This window comes from Gorilla gorilla, chromosome 18 (assembly GCF_029281585.2).
Source record: "Gorilla gorilla gorilla isolate KB3781 chromosome 18, NHGRI_mGorGor1-v2.1_pri, whole genome shotgun sequence".
In the NCBI taxonomy this organism is placed as follows: Eukaryota; Metazoa; Chordata; class Mammalia; order Primates; family Hominidae; genus Gorilla; species Gorilla gorilla.
In genome coordinates, this window is record NC_073242.2 from 120,386,532 (window position 1) to 120,404,290 (window position 17,759).

Here is a 17,759-nt window from a genome sequence, read left to right on the forward strand (position 1 = left end):
TGTAATCCCAGTATTTTGGGAGGCCGAGACGGGCGGATTACCTGAGGTTAGGAGTTCGAGACCAGCCTGGCCAACATGGTGAAACCCCGTCTCTACTAAAAATACAAAAATTAGCCGGGCATGGTGCCACATGCCTGTAATCCCACCTACTTCAGAGGCTGAGGCAGGAGAATGGTTTGAACCCGGGAGGTGGAAGTTGCAGTGAGCCCAGATCACGCCACTGTACTCCAGCCTGGCAACAGAGCAAGACTCCATCCCCAATAAATAAATAAATAAATAAATAAATAAATAAAATAAAGATATTTCTATTTTACGCTGGGTGCGGTGGCTCACACCTGTAATCTCAACACTTCGACACTCTGGGAAGCCAAGGCAGGCGGAGCACCTAAGGTCAGAAGTTCGAGGCCAGCCTGGCCAACATGGTGAAACCCAGTCTCTAGTAAAAATACAAAAAATTAACCGGGTGTGGTGGTTGGCACCTGTAGTCCCAGCTACTCTAGAGGCTAAGACACGCGAATTGCTTGAATCTGGGAGGCAGAGGTTGCAGTGAGCTGAGATCACGCCACTGCACTCCGCCATGGGCAAGTGAGTGAGACTCTGACTCAAACAAACAAACAAAAAAGATATTTCTATTTTAGCGACAATTATTTTGTCCATTCATAATTCTGAATTTTCTTATAAAAATCTGTTCCTTTCAGGTAAAAGGATATTTAGTAACCATCTCAGGCGTCTGAGGACCCAGTCTCTGGTTCAAGACAGACATAAAAGAGGTCCTAGAATTCCTGGCATCTCCAGTCAGCATTACCAAGGCAACAAGGCAACAGCAATCCCCAAAATGGGTAGCAACTGAGCAGCCTCCACGCTGGGCCTACCTTTCAGCACAGGGCTGTGAGTGAGTATCTGAGTCAGGGTATGACTGAAGAACCTCTTCAGAGGATCTGTGGAAATTACACTGCCAAGCGTGTGTCCACTGAACACTCCGAACCTGCCAATGCAGCAGAAAGAGGGGTCAGGAAAGGGAGGGTGCCTTGCACGCCACCCACCAATCCCAGCACAAACTGTGGCTCAAGCTCATCCCTTCTTCAAGCAAGGAAGGGGCTTTCTTGGCCAGGCCACTATAACCACAGACTTGAAACTGAATCCAAGGAGGTTGCAATTCAACGAGAAAGGAGGCAAGGCAACGGCGAAACCCACGGAGCAGAGAAGCGAAGGAGCAGAAGGAAACAGGTGGGGAAGGGCAGGCCCCGCCGCACCCGGGAGTGGAGCAGAAGGAAACAGGTGGGGAAGGGCAGGCCCCGCCGCACCCAGGAGTGGAGCAGAAGGAAACAGGTTGGGAAGGGCAGGCCGCGCCGCACCCGGGAGTGGAGCAGAAGGAAACAGGTTGGGAAGGGCAGGCCCTGCCGCACCCAGGAGTGGAGCAGAAGGAAACAGGTTGGGAAGGGCAGGCCGCGCCCCAGGAGCCAACCCCACGGGGCCTCAGCGGCACCCTCTGTGAAACGGAACTCCCCCAGAGGGTCGTGCCAAGCCTGAGAGAAGAGCCCAGCACACCAGGGCCTCAAACAGTCACAACAGGCACTAAGGCCAGCTCTGTCCATGAAGATGAGGAAGGAATGGAAGGAACTAGGGCTTCCTAGGCCATCTGTGTGAGAGAACAGGACGTTCTGGGGGTGAATGGGGTCACAGAGCCAGGTGGCAAGAGCACTTGAGGTCTGTTAGCCTGCCACATCCCAGCAGGCCTATACAGACCACCAAACCAAACCCAGACCCTCTCGTGAGGCTTACAACCTGCAACCAGCAAGCGGCACTTTATACCGATTCCCCAGGTAAGAAAATCAAGGGTCCAGCCGGGCACGGTGGCTCATGCCTGTAATCCCAGCACTCTGGGAGGCTGAGGCGGGCAGATCACAAGGTCAGGAGATCAAGACTATCCTGGCTAACATGGTGAAACCCCATCTATACTAAAAATACAAAAATATTAGGCCAGGCGCACTGGCTCACACCTGTAATCCCAGCACTTTGGGAGGCCAACGGGGGCAGATCACAAGGTCAGGAGATCGAGACCATCCCGGCCAACACAGTGAAACCCCATCTCTACTAAAAAAATAGAAAAAAATTAGCCGGGCGTGGTGGTGTGCACCTGTAGTTCCAGCTACTCGGGAGGCTGAGGCAGGAGAATGGCGTGAACCCAGGGAGCGGAGCTTGCAGTGAGCCGAGACTGCACCACTGCACTCCAGCATGGGCAACAGAACGAAATTCTGTCTCAAAAAAAAAAAAAAAAAATTAGCCGGGCATGGTGGCACACACCTGTAGTCCCAGCTATGTGGGAGGCTGAGGCAGGAGAATCGCTTGAACCCAGGAGGCAGAGGTTGTAGTAAGCCGAGATCGTGCCACTGCACTCCAGCCTGGGCGACACAGTGACACTCTGTCGCAAAAAAATAAAGAAAGAAAGAAAGAAAATCAAGGGTCCTGGCGGTTCAGTGAACTGCCCCAGGGTCACACACTCAACGAGGCCACATCGGCTCTGTGCAAACTCAAGACACTCACACAACAGGGTGGGGGACATCGTGGAGATTCACTTCTCAGCCCTGCTGTCCTTCCTCACAGGACAGGCCTTTGGGACACCACAGCCCCCAGTGTGCAAGGGAAGCTGGCCACCAAGACTGTTGGAGGATGTCTGATTTTAAATTATTGGCGGGCCAGGTGCGGTGGCTCACGCCTGTAATCCCAATACTTTGGGAGGCTGAGGTGGGTGTTATCACTTGAGGTCAGGAGTTCGAGACCAGCCTGACCAATATAGTGAAACCCCATGTCTACTAAAAAATAGAAAATACAAAACTACAGGCTTGTGCCAGGTGTGGTGGTGCATGCCTGTAATCCCAGCTACTCAGGAGGCTGAGGCAGGAGAATTGATTGAACCTGGGAGGCAGAGGTTGTAGTGAGCAGAGATCTCACCACTGCACTCCAGCCTGGGCAACAAGAACAAAACTCTGTCTCAAAAATAAATAAATAAATAAGTTATTGGCAACTAATTACAAAATATAAAAATCAGCAGGTCACTGGTTGTTATCTGACTCTCAGGACATCAGGGTGAGTAATCTTATCACACAGATTATCAAAAAAAAAGCCCTTGCCACAGACTAAACTGTATCCCCACAAAGTTCCTCTGTTGAAGCCCAGCCTCTCAAGGTGGGGTGTTGATAAGGCTGAGGTGATGATGAGATGACTGCCCGGAGAAGACACCAGAGGGCTTGCTCTCCCCCTCTCTACCTCATGAAGACACAGAAAAAGTAGGTCTCCTGAAAGCCAGGAAGAGGGTCCTCACCAGAACCCAACCCTGGGGGCACCCTGACCTCCAACTTCCAGCCTCCACTGCCGTGAGAACACATCTGCCGTCCACACCGCAGTCTCTGGCACTTTGTTACAGCAGCCCAAGCTAACTGATGCACATGTAAACATTCAGAAAATCACACAGTGCTTTACTCACTGTTTCAATAAAAGTACCGAACGGTACAACACATTTAACTGAGCAGTTAAACAGTTACTGTGAGGGATGGGAAATGAGGAGCAAAATAAAGAATGAAAAGGTTGACAAGGCCTGGAAACAGTGGCGAATTCTACTGGTTTCTCAAGACTTCACTTCAAGGTCCCCTGCCCACACTAGAGGGAAGCAAACCCCAGAGCCCCATTTCCACCAAACCCCAACATCCACCTTCCGCCCAGCCCCCACTCCTCAGCTTCCGCCTCCCCACCTGTAAGGGTCTCCGCACATCTCCACAGAGCCATGGAGAGAAAAAGCAAATAGGGCCAAGCTTTGCCTATTGGTGAATCTGAGCAGGATCTGTGGAGGCCAGGCAGCGGGAGTCTGTAGAGGCACAGCTGCGGTGTGTTCTAGAAATGTGGGGGGCTGAGAGGCAGGGGCCAGCTCTAGAGTCTGAACCACACCCAGGGAAGGAGGAGCAAGGGGAGACTCCACACGGGAGGAGGTCACAGTGAGTGGGACAAACACTGGTGCAGGACTTCCAGAGGTGGAACAGGATCCTGCAGTGGGCACACCTTCCGACCTCATCCTCACAGAAAAAGGCTGACCAGAGCATTCCCTGGGCTTTCCCATGGTCGCCTCCTCCTCACGCATGTTATCATAACTGGCAGAGGAAGTGTGCTCAGGAACGGGCTGCTGAGGCTCTGGAAGTGTTTAAAATATCTTGGCTCTTTAATTTGGCAGACACCTCCCTGCTGCACACTCAGGCAGGCCACCCTCAGGAACATACCAGCATCTCACGATCTTGTGAGTGGAGGACTCCTCCTGTACTCCAGCAGCCAAAGCGTCAAGTGCAACTGAAGACAGAGCCAGGAACAGAAAACAGATGTCAGCACACAGCAGCAGCCCACCAGAAACAATCCCCAGGTGCTTTCAGACAACGGATCCACTTCAGCCCCCCAGAGGGTCCACATCCATCAAGACTTCTACAATCTGTAGGCCTTAATCAAAACACACGGACTAGGAAATGCTTCCCTGTGACCCACAGATTCATGAGGTATCCCTTCACAGCTCTGAAAATGCCAAAACAAGGACATTCCAGTACCAGGACTCTACACCGTGAAACATACAGAGGAGAAATACCTCAAATGGAAAGGCAGAAAACTGATAGAATTGCTAATAAGCAAACTAAGTCAGTTACAGTATGGGCCGCAGTGCAATTAACTTACAAATCAGCATTCTCTGCAGTACATCAACCGCGACCTGTCAAAATAGAATGTGAGTTACCATCTTGGTAATCTTCTGTAATTTGTGTGATACCTGCATCACACAAGAGAATTATTACTTGTTACTCTAAAGTAAAGAAACGGCACTTTGGGAGGCCGAGGCGGGCGGATCACGAGGTCAGGAGATCGAGACCATCCTGGCTAACATGGTGAAACCTCGTCTCTATTAAAAATACAAAAAATTAGCCGGGCGCAGTGGCGGATGCCCTGTAGTCTCAGCTACTCGGGAGGCTGAGGCAGGAGAATGGCGTAAACCCGAGAGGCAGAGCTTACAGTGAGCTGAGATAGTGCCACTGCAGTCCGGCCCGGGCGAAAGAGCGAGGCTCCGTCTCGGAAAAAAGAAAAAGAAATGGACTTTACAAAGAGATCAACTTTAAAAACCCTCATAGACCCAGAAATTATTCCAGTACCGAAGGGACCTAGACAGAGTGAAAAGGCTGAACTTTCTGGAATTACCCTAAGACTGCTCTCAGCATGGCCTGAGGCTATGAGCCTAGGGCTGGGCAGGACACTTTTGCATGCAGAGTTTTGCTGAAGTACTTCAGTGAAGAGAAGAAAGCTCAGACCTTGAATCTGGGCTGTGGAACTAAGGACTTTCACCCTTGATGCCTCTGGAGCCAGAAGACGGTGAGAAGGTACCATTGTCCATTTCCCTTCTTCACATCTCCTGGGCTTAAAGCATACCACTACTCAGAGAGCAACTCGTGGTAACAATAAAACAGACTTCCTCAAACAAAGCCCACAGACTGCAGTGTAGGCAAAATGGGAGCCACTGGCTCAGGAACCTCCAAAAGGGAATAAAAATTTGGGACGTATCCAAAACTATCTACAGATTCAATGCAATCCCTATCAAAATACCAATAACGTTCTTCACAGAAATAGAAAAAAAGATTCTAAAATTCACATGGAACCAAAATAGAACACAGATAAGCAAAGCAATCCTGAGGAAAAAGAACAAAGCTATAGAATATAGAAATCACACTGCCTGAGGTCAAAATATACTACGAGGCTACAGAAATGAAAACAGCATGAGGTTGATATAAACATACACACAGACCAACGCAACAGGATAGAGAACCCAGAAACAAGCCGGGAACTGTAGCCCACGCCTGTAATCCCAGCACTTTTGGAAGTCGAGGTGGGTGGATCACCTGAGGTCAGGAGTTCTAGACCAGCCTGACCAACAAGGTGAAACCCTGTCTCCACTAAAAATACAAAAAAATTAGCTAGGTGCGGTGGCGGGTGTCTATAGTCCCAGCTACTCGGGAGGCTGAGGCAGGAGAATAGCTTGAACCCGGGAGGCGGAGCTTGCAGTGAACCAAGATGGCACCACTGCACTCCAGCCTGGGAGACAGAGCAAGACTCCATTTCAAAAAAAAGAAAAGAAAAAAGAAAAAAAAAGGCCAGGCACGGTAGCCCACGCCTATAATCCCAACACTTTGAGAGGCCAAGGTGGGCGGGTCATGAGATCAGAAGTTCGAGACCAGCCTGACCAACACTGTGAAAGCCCATCTCTACTAAAAATAGAAAAATTAGCCGGGCATGGTGGTGGGCGCCTGTAGTCCCAGCTATTCAGGAGGGTGAGGCAGGAGAATCGCTTGAATCTGGGAGGTGGAGGCCGCAGTGAGTAGAGATCACACCACCACACTCCAGCCTGGGCAACAGAGACTCTGTCTCAAAAAAAAAAAAAAAGGAAAACAAAAACTAAAAAGCTTCAGCACAGCAAAGGAAACAATACAGAAAACCTGTTAAATGGAAGAAAATACTTGCAAACTATTCATCCAACAAGGGACTAATATCCAGAATATATAAGGAACTCAAAGAACTCAACAGGGAAAACAAAAATAATCCCACTTAAAAACTAGACAAAGGGCCGGGTGCAGTGGCTCACGCCTGTAATCCCAGCACTTTGGGAGGCCGAGGTGGGCAGATCACAAGTCAGGAGATCCAGACCATCCTGGCTAACATGGTAAAACCCCATCTCTACTAAAAATACAAAAAATTAGCCAGGCTAGGTGGCGGGCGCCTGTAGTCCCAGCTACTCGGGAGGCTGAGGCAGGAGAATAGCATGAACCCAGGAGACAGAGCTTGCAGTGAGTCGAGATTGTGCCACTGCACTCCAGCCTGGGCGACAGAGCGAGACTCCGTCACAAAAAAAAAAAAAAAAAAAGTGGACAAAGAACATGATTAAACATTTTCTTTTTCTTTCTTTTTTTGTTTTGAGACGTAGTTTCACTATTGGTGCCCAGTCTGGAGTGCAGTGGTGAGATCTCGGCTCACTGTATCCTCCTCCTCCTCCTGAGTTCAAACGATTCTCCGGCTTCAGCCTCCCTAGTAGCTGGGATTACAGGCATGTGCCACCACGCCCGGCTAATTTTTATATTTTTAGTAGAGACAGGGTTTCACCATGGTGGTCAGGCTGTTCAGGAACTCCTGACCACAGGTGATCCACCCACCTTGGCCTCCCAAAGTGCTGGGATTACAGGCGTGAGCCACCGCGCCCGGACTAAACGTTTTCAAAAAACATGCAAACTGCCACAAGTTGTATGAAAAAAATGGCCAATATCAGACAAGAGCAGTGGCTCATGCCTGTAATCTCAGCACTCTGGGAGGCTGGGGTGGGTGTATCACCTAAGGTCGGAAGTTCAAGACCAGCCTGACCAACATGGAGGAACCCTATCTCTACTAAAAATACAAAATTAGCCGGGCGTGGGGGCACATGCCCATAATCCCAGTTACCTGGGAGGCTGAGGCAGGAGAACCACTTGAACCCGGGAGGTGGAGGGAGGTTGCAGTGAGCTGAGATCATGCCGCTGCACTCCAGGCTGCGCAACAAGAGCAAAACTCAGTCTCAAAAAAGAAAAAATAAGAAAAGGCTGGGCACAGTGGTTCACGCCTGTAATCCTAGCACTTCGGGAGGCCGAGGCAAGCGGATCACAAGGTCAGGAGATCCAGCCCATCCTGGCTAACACAGTTAAATCCCCGTCTCTACTAAAAATACAAACAATTAGCCAGACGTGGTGGCGGGCGCCTGTAGTCCCAGCTACTCGGTAGGCTGAGGCAGGAGAATGGCTTGAACCCCGGAGGCGGAGCTTGCAGTGAGCCGAGATCGCGCCACTGCACTCCAGCCTGGGTGACACAGCAAGACTCTGTCTCAAAAAAAAAAAAAAAAAAAAAAAAGCCAATGTCACTAATCATCAGGGAAATGCAAATCAAAGCCACAGTGAGCTATTATTTCACTCCGCTTAGAATTATCATTATCAAGAAAACAAAAAATAACAAATGCCGGTGAGAATGCAAACAGAACTCTTATATGCTATCAGTGATAATGTAAATTAATACAGCCATTATGGAAAATAGCATGGAGATTTCTAAACAGTTGGGTAGTTCTAAAAACAGAACTACCAGCCCAGAGGGTCTCACTTTCACCAGGTATGGTGGATCACATCTGTAATCGCAGCACTTCAGGAGGCCAAGGCAGGCAGATCATGAGGTCAAGAGATCGAGACCATCCTAGCCAACAGAGTGAAACCTCGCCTCTACTAAAAATACAAAAATTAGCTGGGCATGGTGGTGCACACCTGTAATCCCAGCTATTCAGGAGGCTGAGGCAGGAGAATCGGTTGAACCTGGGAGGCAGAGGTTGCAGTGAGCCGAAATCGCGCCACTGCACTCTAGCCTGAGCAATAGAGAGAGACACCATCTCAAAAAAAAAACCAGAACTGCCATATGATCCAGCAATCCCATTACTGGGCGTACAGCCAAAGGAAAGGAAATCAGCCAGCTGAAGACACATCTGCACTCCTACATTTATTGTGGCACTATTAACAATAGCCAAGATATGAAATCAACCTGTGTGCCCAACAAGAGATGACCGGATACAGAAAACGTGGTATATACACACAACAGAATACTAGTCAGCTTTAACGGAGTCTCGCTCTGTCACCCAGGCTAGAGTGCAAGGTGCAATCTTGGCTCACCGCAACCTCCGCCTCCTGGGTTCAAGCAATTCTCCTGCCTCCACGCCTGTAGCTGGGACTACAGGCACGCGCCACCACGCCCGGCTATTTTTTTTTTTGTTTTTACTAGAGACAGGGTTTCACCATGTTGGTCAGGCTGGTCTTGAACTCCTGACCTCAGGGGATCCACCAGTCTCAGCCTCCCAAAGTGCTGGATTATAGGCATGAGCCATTGAGCCCAGCCTCAGCTATTTTTTTTCTTTTTCTGAGATGGAGTCTCTGTCGCCCAGGCTGGAATACAGTGACACGATCTGGGCTCACTGCAAGCTCCGCCTCCAGGTTTCATGCCATTCTCCTGCCTCAGCCTCCTGAGTGGCTGGGTCCACAGGTGCCTGCCACCACGCCCGGCTAATTTTTTCTATTTTTTTAGTAGAGACGGGATTTTACCATGTTAGCCAGGATGGTCTCGATCTCCTGACCTCGTGATCCGCCCGCCTAGTCCTCCCAAAGTGCTGGGATTACAGGCATGAGCCACCATGCCCGGCCAGCTATTCTTTTTTTTTTAAAGTGAAATCCTGTCATTCACAGCAACAGCAATGGAACTGAAGACCATTATGTTAAGTGAAATAAGCCAGGCACAGAAGGACAAATATTGCATGTTATCACTAACATGTGGGAGCTAAAAAGTGGATCTTGTGGAGGTAGAGAGTAGAACGAGAGACACCAGAGATGAGAAGGGTATATGCAGTGGGGGAAAGAAGAGAGTTGGTTAATGGGTACAAACATACAGCTAGACAGAAGAAGTAAGTTCTAATGTTCCATAGCAGAGTGAGGCGGCTATAGTTAACAACAGATTGTATATTTCAAAATAACTGCAACATGTGAAATGTTGCCAACACACACAGAAATGATACATACTGGAGATGACGGAGACTCTAAACACCCTGACTTGATCATTACACTCTATGCACAAAACAAGTATCACATGTACCCCGTAAATAGGTACAAACAGCATGTTTCAATAGAGAGACACGTAAATACATTTCAACACTTGGAATAAGGACGGCTCCTTCCGCTAAACTCTTCACTTGACTTTTCCTCCTACCTGCGGCATTTTTTCAGGCTCCACAGTTCTTCTCAGATCTGAGTTTTTCTGAAATCCCCTCAAAACAAACATTTGCACAAAATCTGAAAAACCACAAAACCAAAGTTATTTATGGACATCATGGTCTCCAAGCAACTGTGAATGCCATAGACCATCCACTTCAGAGGGGCGGGTGAGCATGTGGCTTGGGCCCACCAGGACCCCGTGAGCTGCTCGTAACCTGAGAGGAATGCCACAGAAGTTACTGCTCACCTGACCACAGCTACACTAGCGTTCACCAAACCCAATCAGGACCCTTAGATGAACCAGATTTTTTCCTCTTGCACTTCTATTTGAAAGGGAACAAGTTTATAGTCAGATTTTTTTCTTTCTTTTTTTTTTTTGTGAGACGGAGGCTTGCTCTGTCGCCTGGGCTTGAGTGCAATGGTATGATCTCGCTCACTGCAACCTCCGCCTCCCAGGTTCAAGCAATTCTCTGCCTCAGCCTCACGAGTAGCTGGGAATATAGGCGCCACCACCATGCCCAGCTAATTTTTGTATTTTTAGTAGAGATGGGGTTTCACCATCTTGGCCAGGTTGGTCTTGAACTCCTGACCTCATGATCCACCCGCCTTGGCCTCCCAAAGAGCTGGGATTACTGGCATGAGTCACCCCACCCAGCCCAATTTTTTTCTCTTAAATAAAAGTGGCTTCCAAGGGAGGTCTTATGGATTGTCTTGCCCGCCAATCTCCAATACCAGAGGGTCTAGAGGGACCCAGAAGCATCCTATTCTGAGGAATGTGATGGGGGGAGGAAAGGCTTTCTTAGCTTTTTAAAAAATAAGACCAAGAGGACTGAAATCCACAAGATTTTCTAACTTTGATTTAAATTTAACCTATCTGGTACCAGGTTATAGTAGCTCAGGAATGCTAAGTCGCTCATGCCACCAAAAAGCTTTAGGAAAAAGGAAAAAACCCACAAGCTACTGTACAGATCAGTTTCTCATCTAATTTTTATTTGTAGGTGTCACTTGTAGTGCGATGGGTCTCCCAGCAGGTGTTCCTCAGAACCCAAATATCCCAGAGAGGATCTGAGAACTCATCAAGGAAAAGAGTCTCATCACTCAAACACAGCAGGCAAAGAGCCAGAAAACGAGCTTCAATGCATCTTAGAGACGGGTGGCGGGGCAGCTCTCTAGAGCTGTCCTGCCACCGTCCAGGAGTGCGCTGAATATAAGTCCTGACAAACCCAACTACTCCTCAAGCTGGACTGGTCCAAGCCATTCTCTGACAAACCCAACTACTCCTCAAGCTGGGTTGGTCCCTAGTCCGAGCCATCCTCTGGTCTCTCAGCACCTTCTTAGTTTGTGGGGGAACATTACAGTCCCAAGTTTTTCTCATAATATCATTCCTCAGGAAGGCCAGGCGTAGTGGCTCACGCCTATAATCCCAGCACTTTGGGAGGCCGAGGCGGGTGCATCACAAGGTCAGGAGTTCAAGAGCAGCCTGGCCAACCTAATGAAACCCCGTCTCTACTAAAAATACAAAAAAAAAATTAGCCGGGCATGGTGCCGCGTGCCTGCAGTCCCAGCTACTAAGGAGGTTGAGGCAGAGAATCACTTGAACCCAGGAGGCGGAGGTTGCAGTGAGCTGAGATCGCGCCACTGTACTCCAGCCTGGGCAACAGAAGGAAGCAGCTGCGGTCACTCTATGGGAAAGGTGCATGGAAACACTTAAACTCATGTCAAGGCCGACTTACTAGTATTTCCACATCAGTCAAGTTAAATGCAAACCCACAACAGGCTGAGACTGGGAGTCTGTCATGCCAGGTTCCCACGGCCACGGAGAGACAGGCTGTTCTGCCTCGCAGAGCTCTTGAGAGCAGAAGGCATTATCACAGATCAAAGTGAGTTTTACCCAAGAACCAGCATCTTGTCATGAACGCACCAGAAAGCATGGCCCTGGCGACGTCAGCATGCTGGCAGGATGCTTCCATCTGTTCACAAAGGCAGCACAGATTCCTGAAGAGCCACGATCCCACAGCATGCATGTCGGGATGGCTGGAGACACACACAGAGGCAGACGTAAGGCTCAACTAAATTCCATCTTCAGAGGATTGAGTTGAGCCATATGTCTCAATTTTTTTTTGAGATGGTTTTTTGCTGTCACTGAGGCTGGAGTGCAGTGGCGCAATCAGTCACTGCACCCTCGACCTCCCAGGCTCAAGCAATCCTTCCACCTCAGCCTCCTGAGTAGTTGGGACAACAGGCGCATACCACCACGCCCAGCTGGAGGTCCTACTACTTTGCCCAGGCTGGACTCAAACTCCCGGGCTCAAAACAATCTCCCACCTTGCCCTCCCAAAGTGCTGGGATGACTGGTGTGAGTCACTGTGCCCAGTCTCAAGTTATTTTCTAATTTCCCTTGTGACTTCTTTGACTCATTATGTTGTTTAACTTCCAAATATTGTGGATTTTCCCAATTCCCTTCTGTTGTCGATTCTAATTAAATTCATTTGTGGTTAGAGAACGTATTTTGAATGATTTCAGTCCTTCTAAATTTATTCCTCTTTGTTTTATGGCCTGAACCTTTTTTTTTTCTCTTGAAACAGTTTTGCTCTTGTCATCCAGCCTGGAGTGCAGTGGCACAATCTCAGCTCACTACAACCTCCGCCTCCCAGGTTCAAGCGATTCTCCTGCCTCAGCCTCCCGAACAGCTGGGATTACAGGCACCTGCCACCTTGCCCGGCTAATTTTTGTAATTTTAGTAGAGACAGGGTTTCACCACGTTGGACAGGCTGGTCTTGAACTCCTGACCTCAGGTGATCTGCCCGCCTCGGCCTGACAAAGTGCTGGGATTACAGGTGTGAGCCACCGCACCCGGCCTTGGCCTGAACCTTATGCTGTATCCTGGGGACTGTTCCATTTGGACTTACGAATACACACTCTGCTACTACTGGGTAGAGTGCTCCACAGTCAGTCAGGTCAGCTGGTTTGCAGCATTCAACTTCGATATCATTCTTAATCTGACTTGTTCTACCCATTACTGAAAGGGGAGTATTGACACCTCTAATGATTATTGCTGAAATGTCTACTTCTCCCTTTAATTCTGGCCATTTTTGCTTCATAGATTTTGGTGCTGAGATTAGGTGTGTATATCCTAGGAAGCAGGTTTTTCTTTTTTTTCTGAGACGAAATTTTGCTCTAGGCCGAGGCGGGAGGATCACAAGATCAGGAGTTCAAGACCAGCCTAGCCAACATGGTGAAACCCCATCTCTACTAAACATACAAAAATTAGCCGGGCATGATGGCGGGTAGCCTGTAATCCCAGCTACTCAGGAGACTGAGGCAGGACAATCGCTTGAAACCAGAAGGTGGAGGTTGTAGTGAACCGAGATCGCACCACTGCACTCCAGCCTGGGCAACGAGAGCAAAACCCCATTTCGAAAAAATAAAATAAAATAAAACAAAAAATATTACTCCGGTTGGGCACAGTGGCCCATGCCTGTAATCCCAGAACTGTCAAGAGATCACGATCATCCTGGCCAACATGGTGAAATCCCATCTCTACTAAAAATACAAAAATTAGCCGGCTGTGGTGGCATGCGCCTGTAGTCCCAGCTACTCAGGAGGCTGGGGCAGAATTGCTTGAATCCGGGAGGCGGAGGTTGCAGCGAGCCCAGATCACACCACTGCACTCCAGCCTGGCGACAGAGCAGGTCTCTGTCTCAAAAAGAAAAAAAAAGGCCGGGCGAGGTGGCTCATGCCTGTAATCCCAGCACTTTCGGAGGCCAAGGCAGGGGAATCACCTGAGGTTAGGAGTTTGACACCAGCCTGGCTAACATGGCGAAACCCCATCTCTACTAAAAATAGCAAAAATTGCCGGGCACAGTGGTTCACGCCTGTAATCCCAGCACTTCGGGAGGCCGAGGCGGGGGGATCACGAAGTCAGGAGATTGAGCCCATTCTGGCTAACATGGTGAAACCCAGTCTCTACTAAAAATACAAAAATTAGCCGGGCGTGGTGGCGGATGCCTGTAGTCCCAGCTACTCGGGAAGCTGAGGCAGGAGAATGGCATCAACCCGGGAGGCGGAGCCTGCAGTGAGCCGACATCACGTCACTGCACTCCAGCCTGGGTGACAGAACGAGACTCTGTCCCTAAAAAAAATAAACAAATAACAAAAATTTGCTGGGTGTGGTGGCGGGTGCCTGTAATCCCAGCGACTTGGGAGGATGAGGCAGGAGAATTGCTTGAACCCTGGAGGTGGAGGTTGTAGTGAGCTGAAATCGTGCCACTGCACTCCAGCCTGGGCAACAAGAGCAACACTCCATCTCAAAACAAAAAACAAAAAACAAAAAAACACCACAAAAGTTCTCCTGAAATAATAAAGCAATAGTTCCTCCAGGTCTAGTCTAGTATAAATATGCAATGCAATCTAGTCTAGTATAAATTATATTTCAAAGCCAAAAATCAAACCCGTCTGATTTTAGGCTTTGAAATATAATTTATACTAGACTAGACTGCAAAAACAGTAACACTGAATCATCATTAGCACGCTACCTTTCCAGCAACTCTTGCAGGCTCACAATGCCTTGTACGTGAATATGCCACACCGCTTCAAGCAACAAAGAACTCTGAAAAACAAACAAACAAACAAAAACAAAAAAAAACCCCAGCATTTTGAGTCCTTTATGAATGCATTTTCCTACAAAATGTTCAGCTTAGGTTCTTAACAACCATGTCGTATTGAAAATTAACCTCAAGCAAAAATTAGAGCCTGAAACACATCTTTTTTTACAAAGCTCTACTGGTTTTCAAACTCCCTGGCCTTTGGGCACCCACACACCGTTGCCCAACACTTGCTTCTCTTCCTTCTCTCTTCCTACTCACTGTAGCCTACTTCCAACCCTTTCTCCACACTACAGCCAACACAGTATTACACACACTGACATGACAGTCTCTCCTTCAGAAGCCTTCACTGGCTCCTCGAAGCTGCCAGGACAAAGGTCAGGCTTCAGTGTGCCCTGTGCATGTCCCCTGTCTTTCTCACTCAACCCTCTCCCATTTGATAAAACAGGATCTGCTTTAGCCACTCACTGTGAACACTGTGCCCGTCACACTGCCCTGATCTCCCTGCGGCCTCCCCTTCTCATCCCAATTCACACTCTACTTTTTTTTTTGACACAGAGTCTCGCTCTGTCACCCAGGCTGGAGTGCAGTGGCGCTATCTCAGGTCACTGTAAGCTCTGCCTCCCGGGTTCATGCCATTCTCCTGCCTCAGCCTCCCGAGTAGCTGGGATTACAGGCGCCTGCCACCACACCCAGCTAATTTTTTTTTTTTTTTTTTTTTTTTTTTTTGAGACGGAGTCTCGCTCTGTCGCCCAGGCTGGAGTGCGGTGGCACAATCTCGGCCCAATGCAAGCTCTGCCTCCCGGGTTCACGCCATTCTCCTGCCTCAGCCTCCCGAGTAGCTGGGACTACAGGTGCCCGCCACCACACCCGGCTAATTTTTTCTATTTTTTAGTAGAGACGGGGTTTCACCGTGTTAGCCAGGATGGTCTCGATCTCCTGACCTCGTGATCTGCCTGCCTCGCCTCCCAAAGTGCTGGGATTACAGGTGTGAGCCACTGTGCCCGGCCCCTAACTCGCACTCTTCACAGTCCGTGCAGGAAGGCTTTCCTAACTCTCCAATCTGATATGCATGTCCATCATCTTCTTCGCAAATCTGTGAGCAGCTGTATCATCACACTTCTTGTGGATTTAGTGGCTTGTTTCCCAAGCTAGATGATAATGAGGGCAGGGACCAAAGCAATAACTGAAAAATCTAATGAATTCTATAAGGTATGCTGGATACAAGAATGGGAAAGGCCGGACACAGTGGCTCACACCTGTAATCCCAGCACTTGGGAGGCCGAGATGGGCAGATCACCTGAGGTCAGGAATTGAAGACCAGCCTGGCCAACATGGTGAAACCTCATCTCTACTAAAGATACAAAAATTGGGCCGGGTGCAGTGGCTCACGCCTGTAATCCCAGCACTTTGGGAGGCCGAGGTGGGCAGATCATCTGAGGTCAGGAGTTTGAGACCAGCCTGACCAACATGGAGAAACCCCATCTCTACTAAAAATACAAAAAAATTAGCCAGGCATGGTGGTGCATGCCTGTAATCCCAGCTACTCGGGAGGCTGAGGTGGGAGAATGGCGTGAACCCGGGAGGCGGACGTTGCGGTAAGCCAAGATAGCACCATTGCACTCCAGCCTGGACAACAAGAACAAAACTCCATCTCAAAAAAAAAAGATACAAAAATTAACTGGGCATGGTGGCACGCGCCTGTAATCCCAGCTACTAAGGGGGCTGAGGCAGGACAATAGCTTGAACCTGGGAGGCAGACGTTGCAGTGAGCCAAGATTGCGCCACTGCACTCCAGCCTGGGCAGCAGAGCAATACTCTGTCTCAAAAATAAAAATAAATGCCGGGCGCGGTGGCTCACACTTGTAATCCCAGCACTTTGGGAGGCCGAGGTGGGCAGATCACGAGGTCAAGAGATCGAGACCATCCTGACTAACACGGTGAAACCCTGTCTCTACTAAAAATACAAAAAATTAGCCGGGTGTGGTGCTGGGCGCCTGTAGTCCCAGTTACTCAGGAGGCTGAGGCAGGACAATTGCTTGAACCTGGGAGGCGGAGGTTGCAGTGAGCCAAGATGGCACCACTGCAATCCAGCCTGGGCGAGAGAAGGAGACTCCGTCTCAAAAAAAAAAAAGAAAAAGAAAAAGTAGAAAAAATGGGGAAAAAAACATCAACAAATGATTGCCTTGGTTCTTTGCTTTTTCTAAGTATTTGCTAATTTTGTTTAGTACCACTAAATATTTTACATTCTTTCCATTCATAAAAACTCTATAATCCTAAGTTCAAAATGCTTCAAAGAAGAGCAGGTAATAATAATTTTTTATATTTTATCATTAGGCTGGGCATGATGGCTCATCTCTGTAATCCCAGCACTTTAGGAGGCCCAAGAGGGAGGACTGCTTGAGGCCAGGAGTCCAAGACCAGACTGGGCAATATAGCAAGACCCTGTCTCTGAAAAAAAATTATATACTTTTTTTTTTTTTTTTTTAGTTTACTATACTGCCCTGGAAAAATGCTTGAGACCAGGAGTTTAAGACCAGCCTAGGCCGGGTGCGGTGGCTCACGTCTGTAATCCCAGCACTTTGGGAGGCCAAGGCGGGCGGATCATGAGGTCAGGAGATCGAGACCATCCTGGCTAACACAGTGAAACCCCGTCTCTGCTAAAAAATACAAAAAATTAGCTGGGCGTGGTGGCAGGCGCCTGTAGTCCCAGCTACTCGGGAGGCTGAGGCAGGAGAATGGCGTGAACCTGGGAGGTGGAGCTTGCAGTGAGCCAAGATCACGCCACTGCACTCCAGCCTGCGCGACAGAGCGAGACTTCGTCTCAAAAAAAAAAAAAAAAAAAAAAAAGACCAGCCTGGGCAACAAGGCAAGACCCTGTCTCTGAAAAAAAAATTACATACATTTTTTTTAATAGTTTACTATACTACCCTGGAAAATTCTCCATACTAATATACCCAAGGCTAAACGTGTTTTTTAATATATTCTATTCTAATAAATATTACTAATGATAGGTAAATAGTGACAAAAATGGCAATTGAAGGTACTTCTTTCCAATCCACAGATGATTTCTAAACCCTTTTTTCATCCACTCTCTGTAATTAATGAGAAGCTTGGAGAATTCCCAAGAAAACCCAGGTACTCTGTTGCCTCCATCCAGATCAACAGAACATTGCCTGGAACACTGGAGAGTCAGATTTGCAATCTCAAATTTACCTGTATTTTCCATAATTCTTGACAGAAGGAAAGACGGGAGAACATACTGTGTGCCAATAAATACTGAGCAAACTCTAACAGGGAAGACAGCTTCTTCTGAAAAGAA

The 17,759-nt window shown here is 48.5% G+C and overlaps 1 protein-coding gene across 18 annotated transcripts in view; it reads right to left on the bottom strand.

Moving 5' to 3' along the window:
* Window positions 1-17,759, bottom strand: part of FANCA (FA complementation group A) — an 80,789-nt gene that overhangs the window by 57,184 nt on the left and 5,846 nt on the right. For 17 of the 18 annotated variants that reach the window (XR_008672394.2, XR_008672395.2, XM_055364582.2 and 14 more), the window contains exons 5-11: window positions 17,654-17,749; window positions 14,369-14,442; window positions 11,755-11,867; window positions 9,829-9,911; window positions 4,708-4,741; window positions 4,269-4,335; window positions 873-985 (exon numbers count right to left, since the gene is read on the bottom strand). Coding sequence is in view for 16 of the 18 variants with exons in the window: in XM_055364582.2 (XP_055220557.2) it covers window positions 873-985; window positions 4,269-4,335; window positions 4,708-4,741; window positions 9,829-9,911; window positions 11,755-11,867; window positions 14,369-14,442; window positions 17,654-17,749 (580 nt within the window). In the remaining 2 variants the exon portion in view is untranslated. Of the gene's footprint in view, window positions 1-872; window positions 986-2,314; window positions 2,423-4,268; window positions 4,336-4,707; window positions 4,742-9,828; window positions 9,912-11,754; window positions 11,868-14,368; window positions 14,443-17,653; window positions 17,750-17,759 lie in introns of those variants that run through there. The other variant, XM_055364590.2, reaches the window with a different exon arrangement.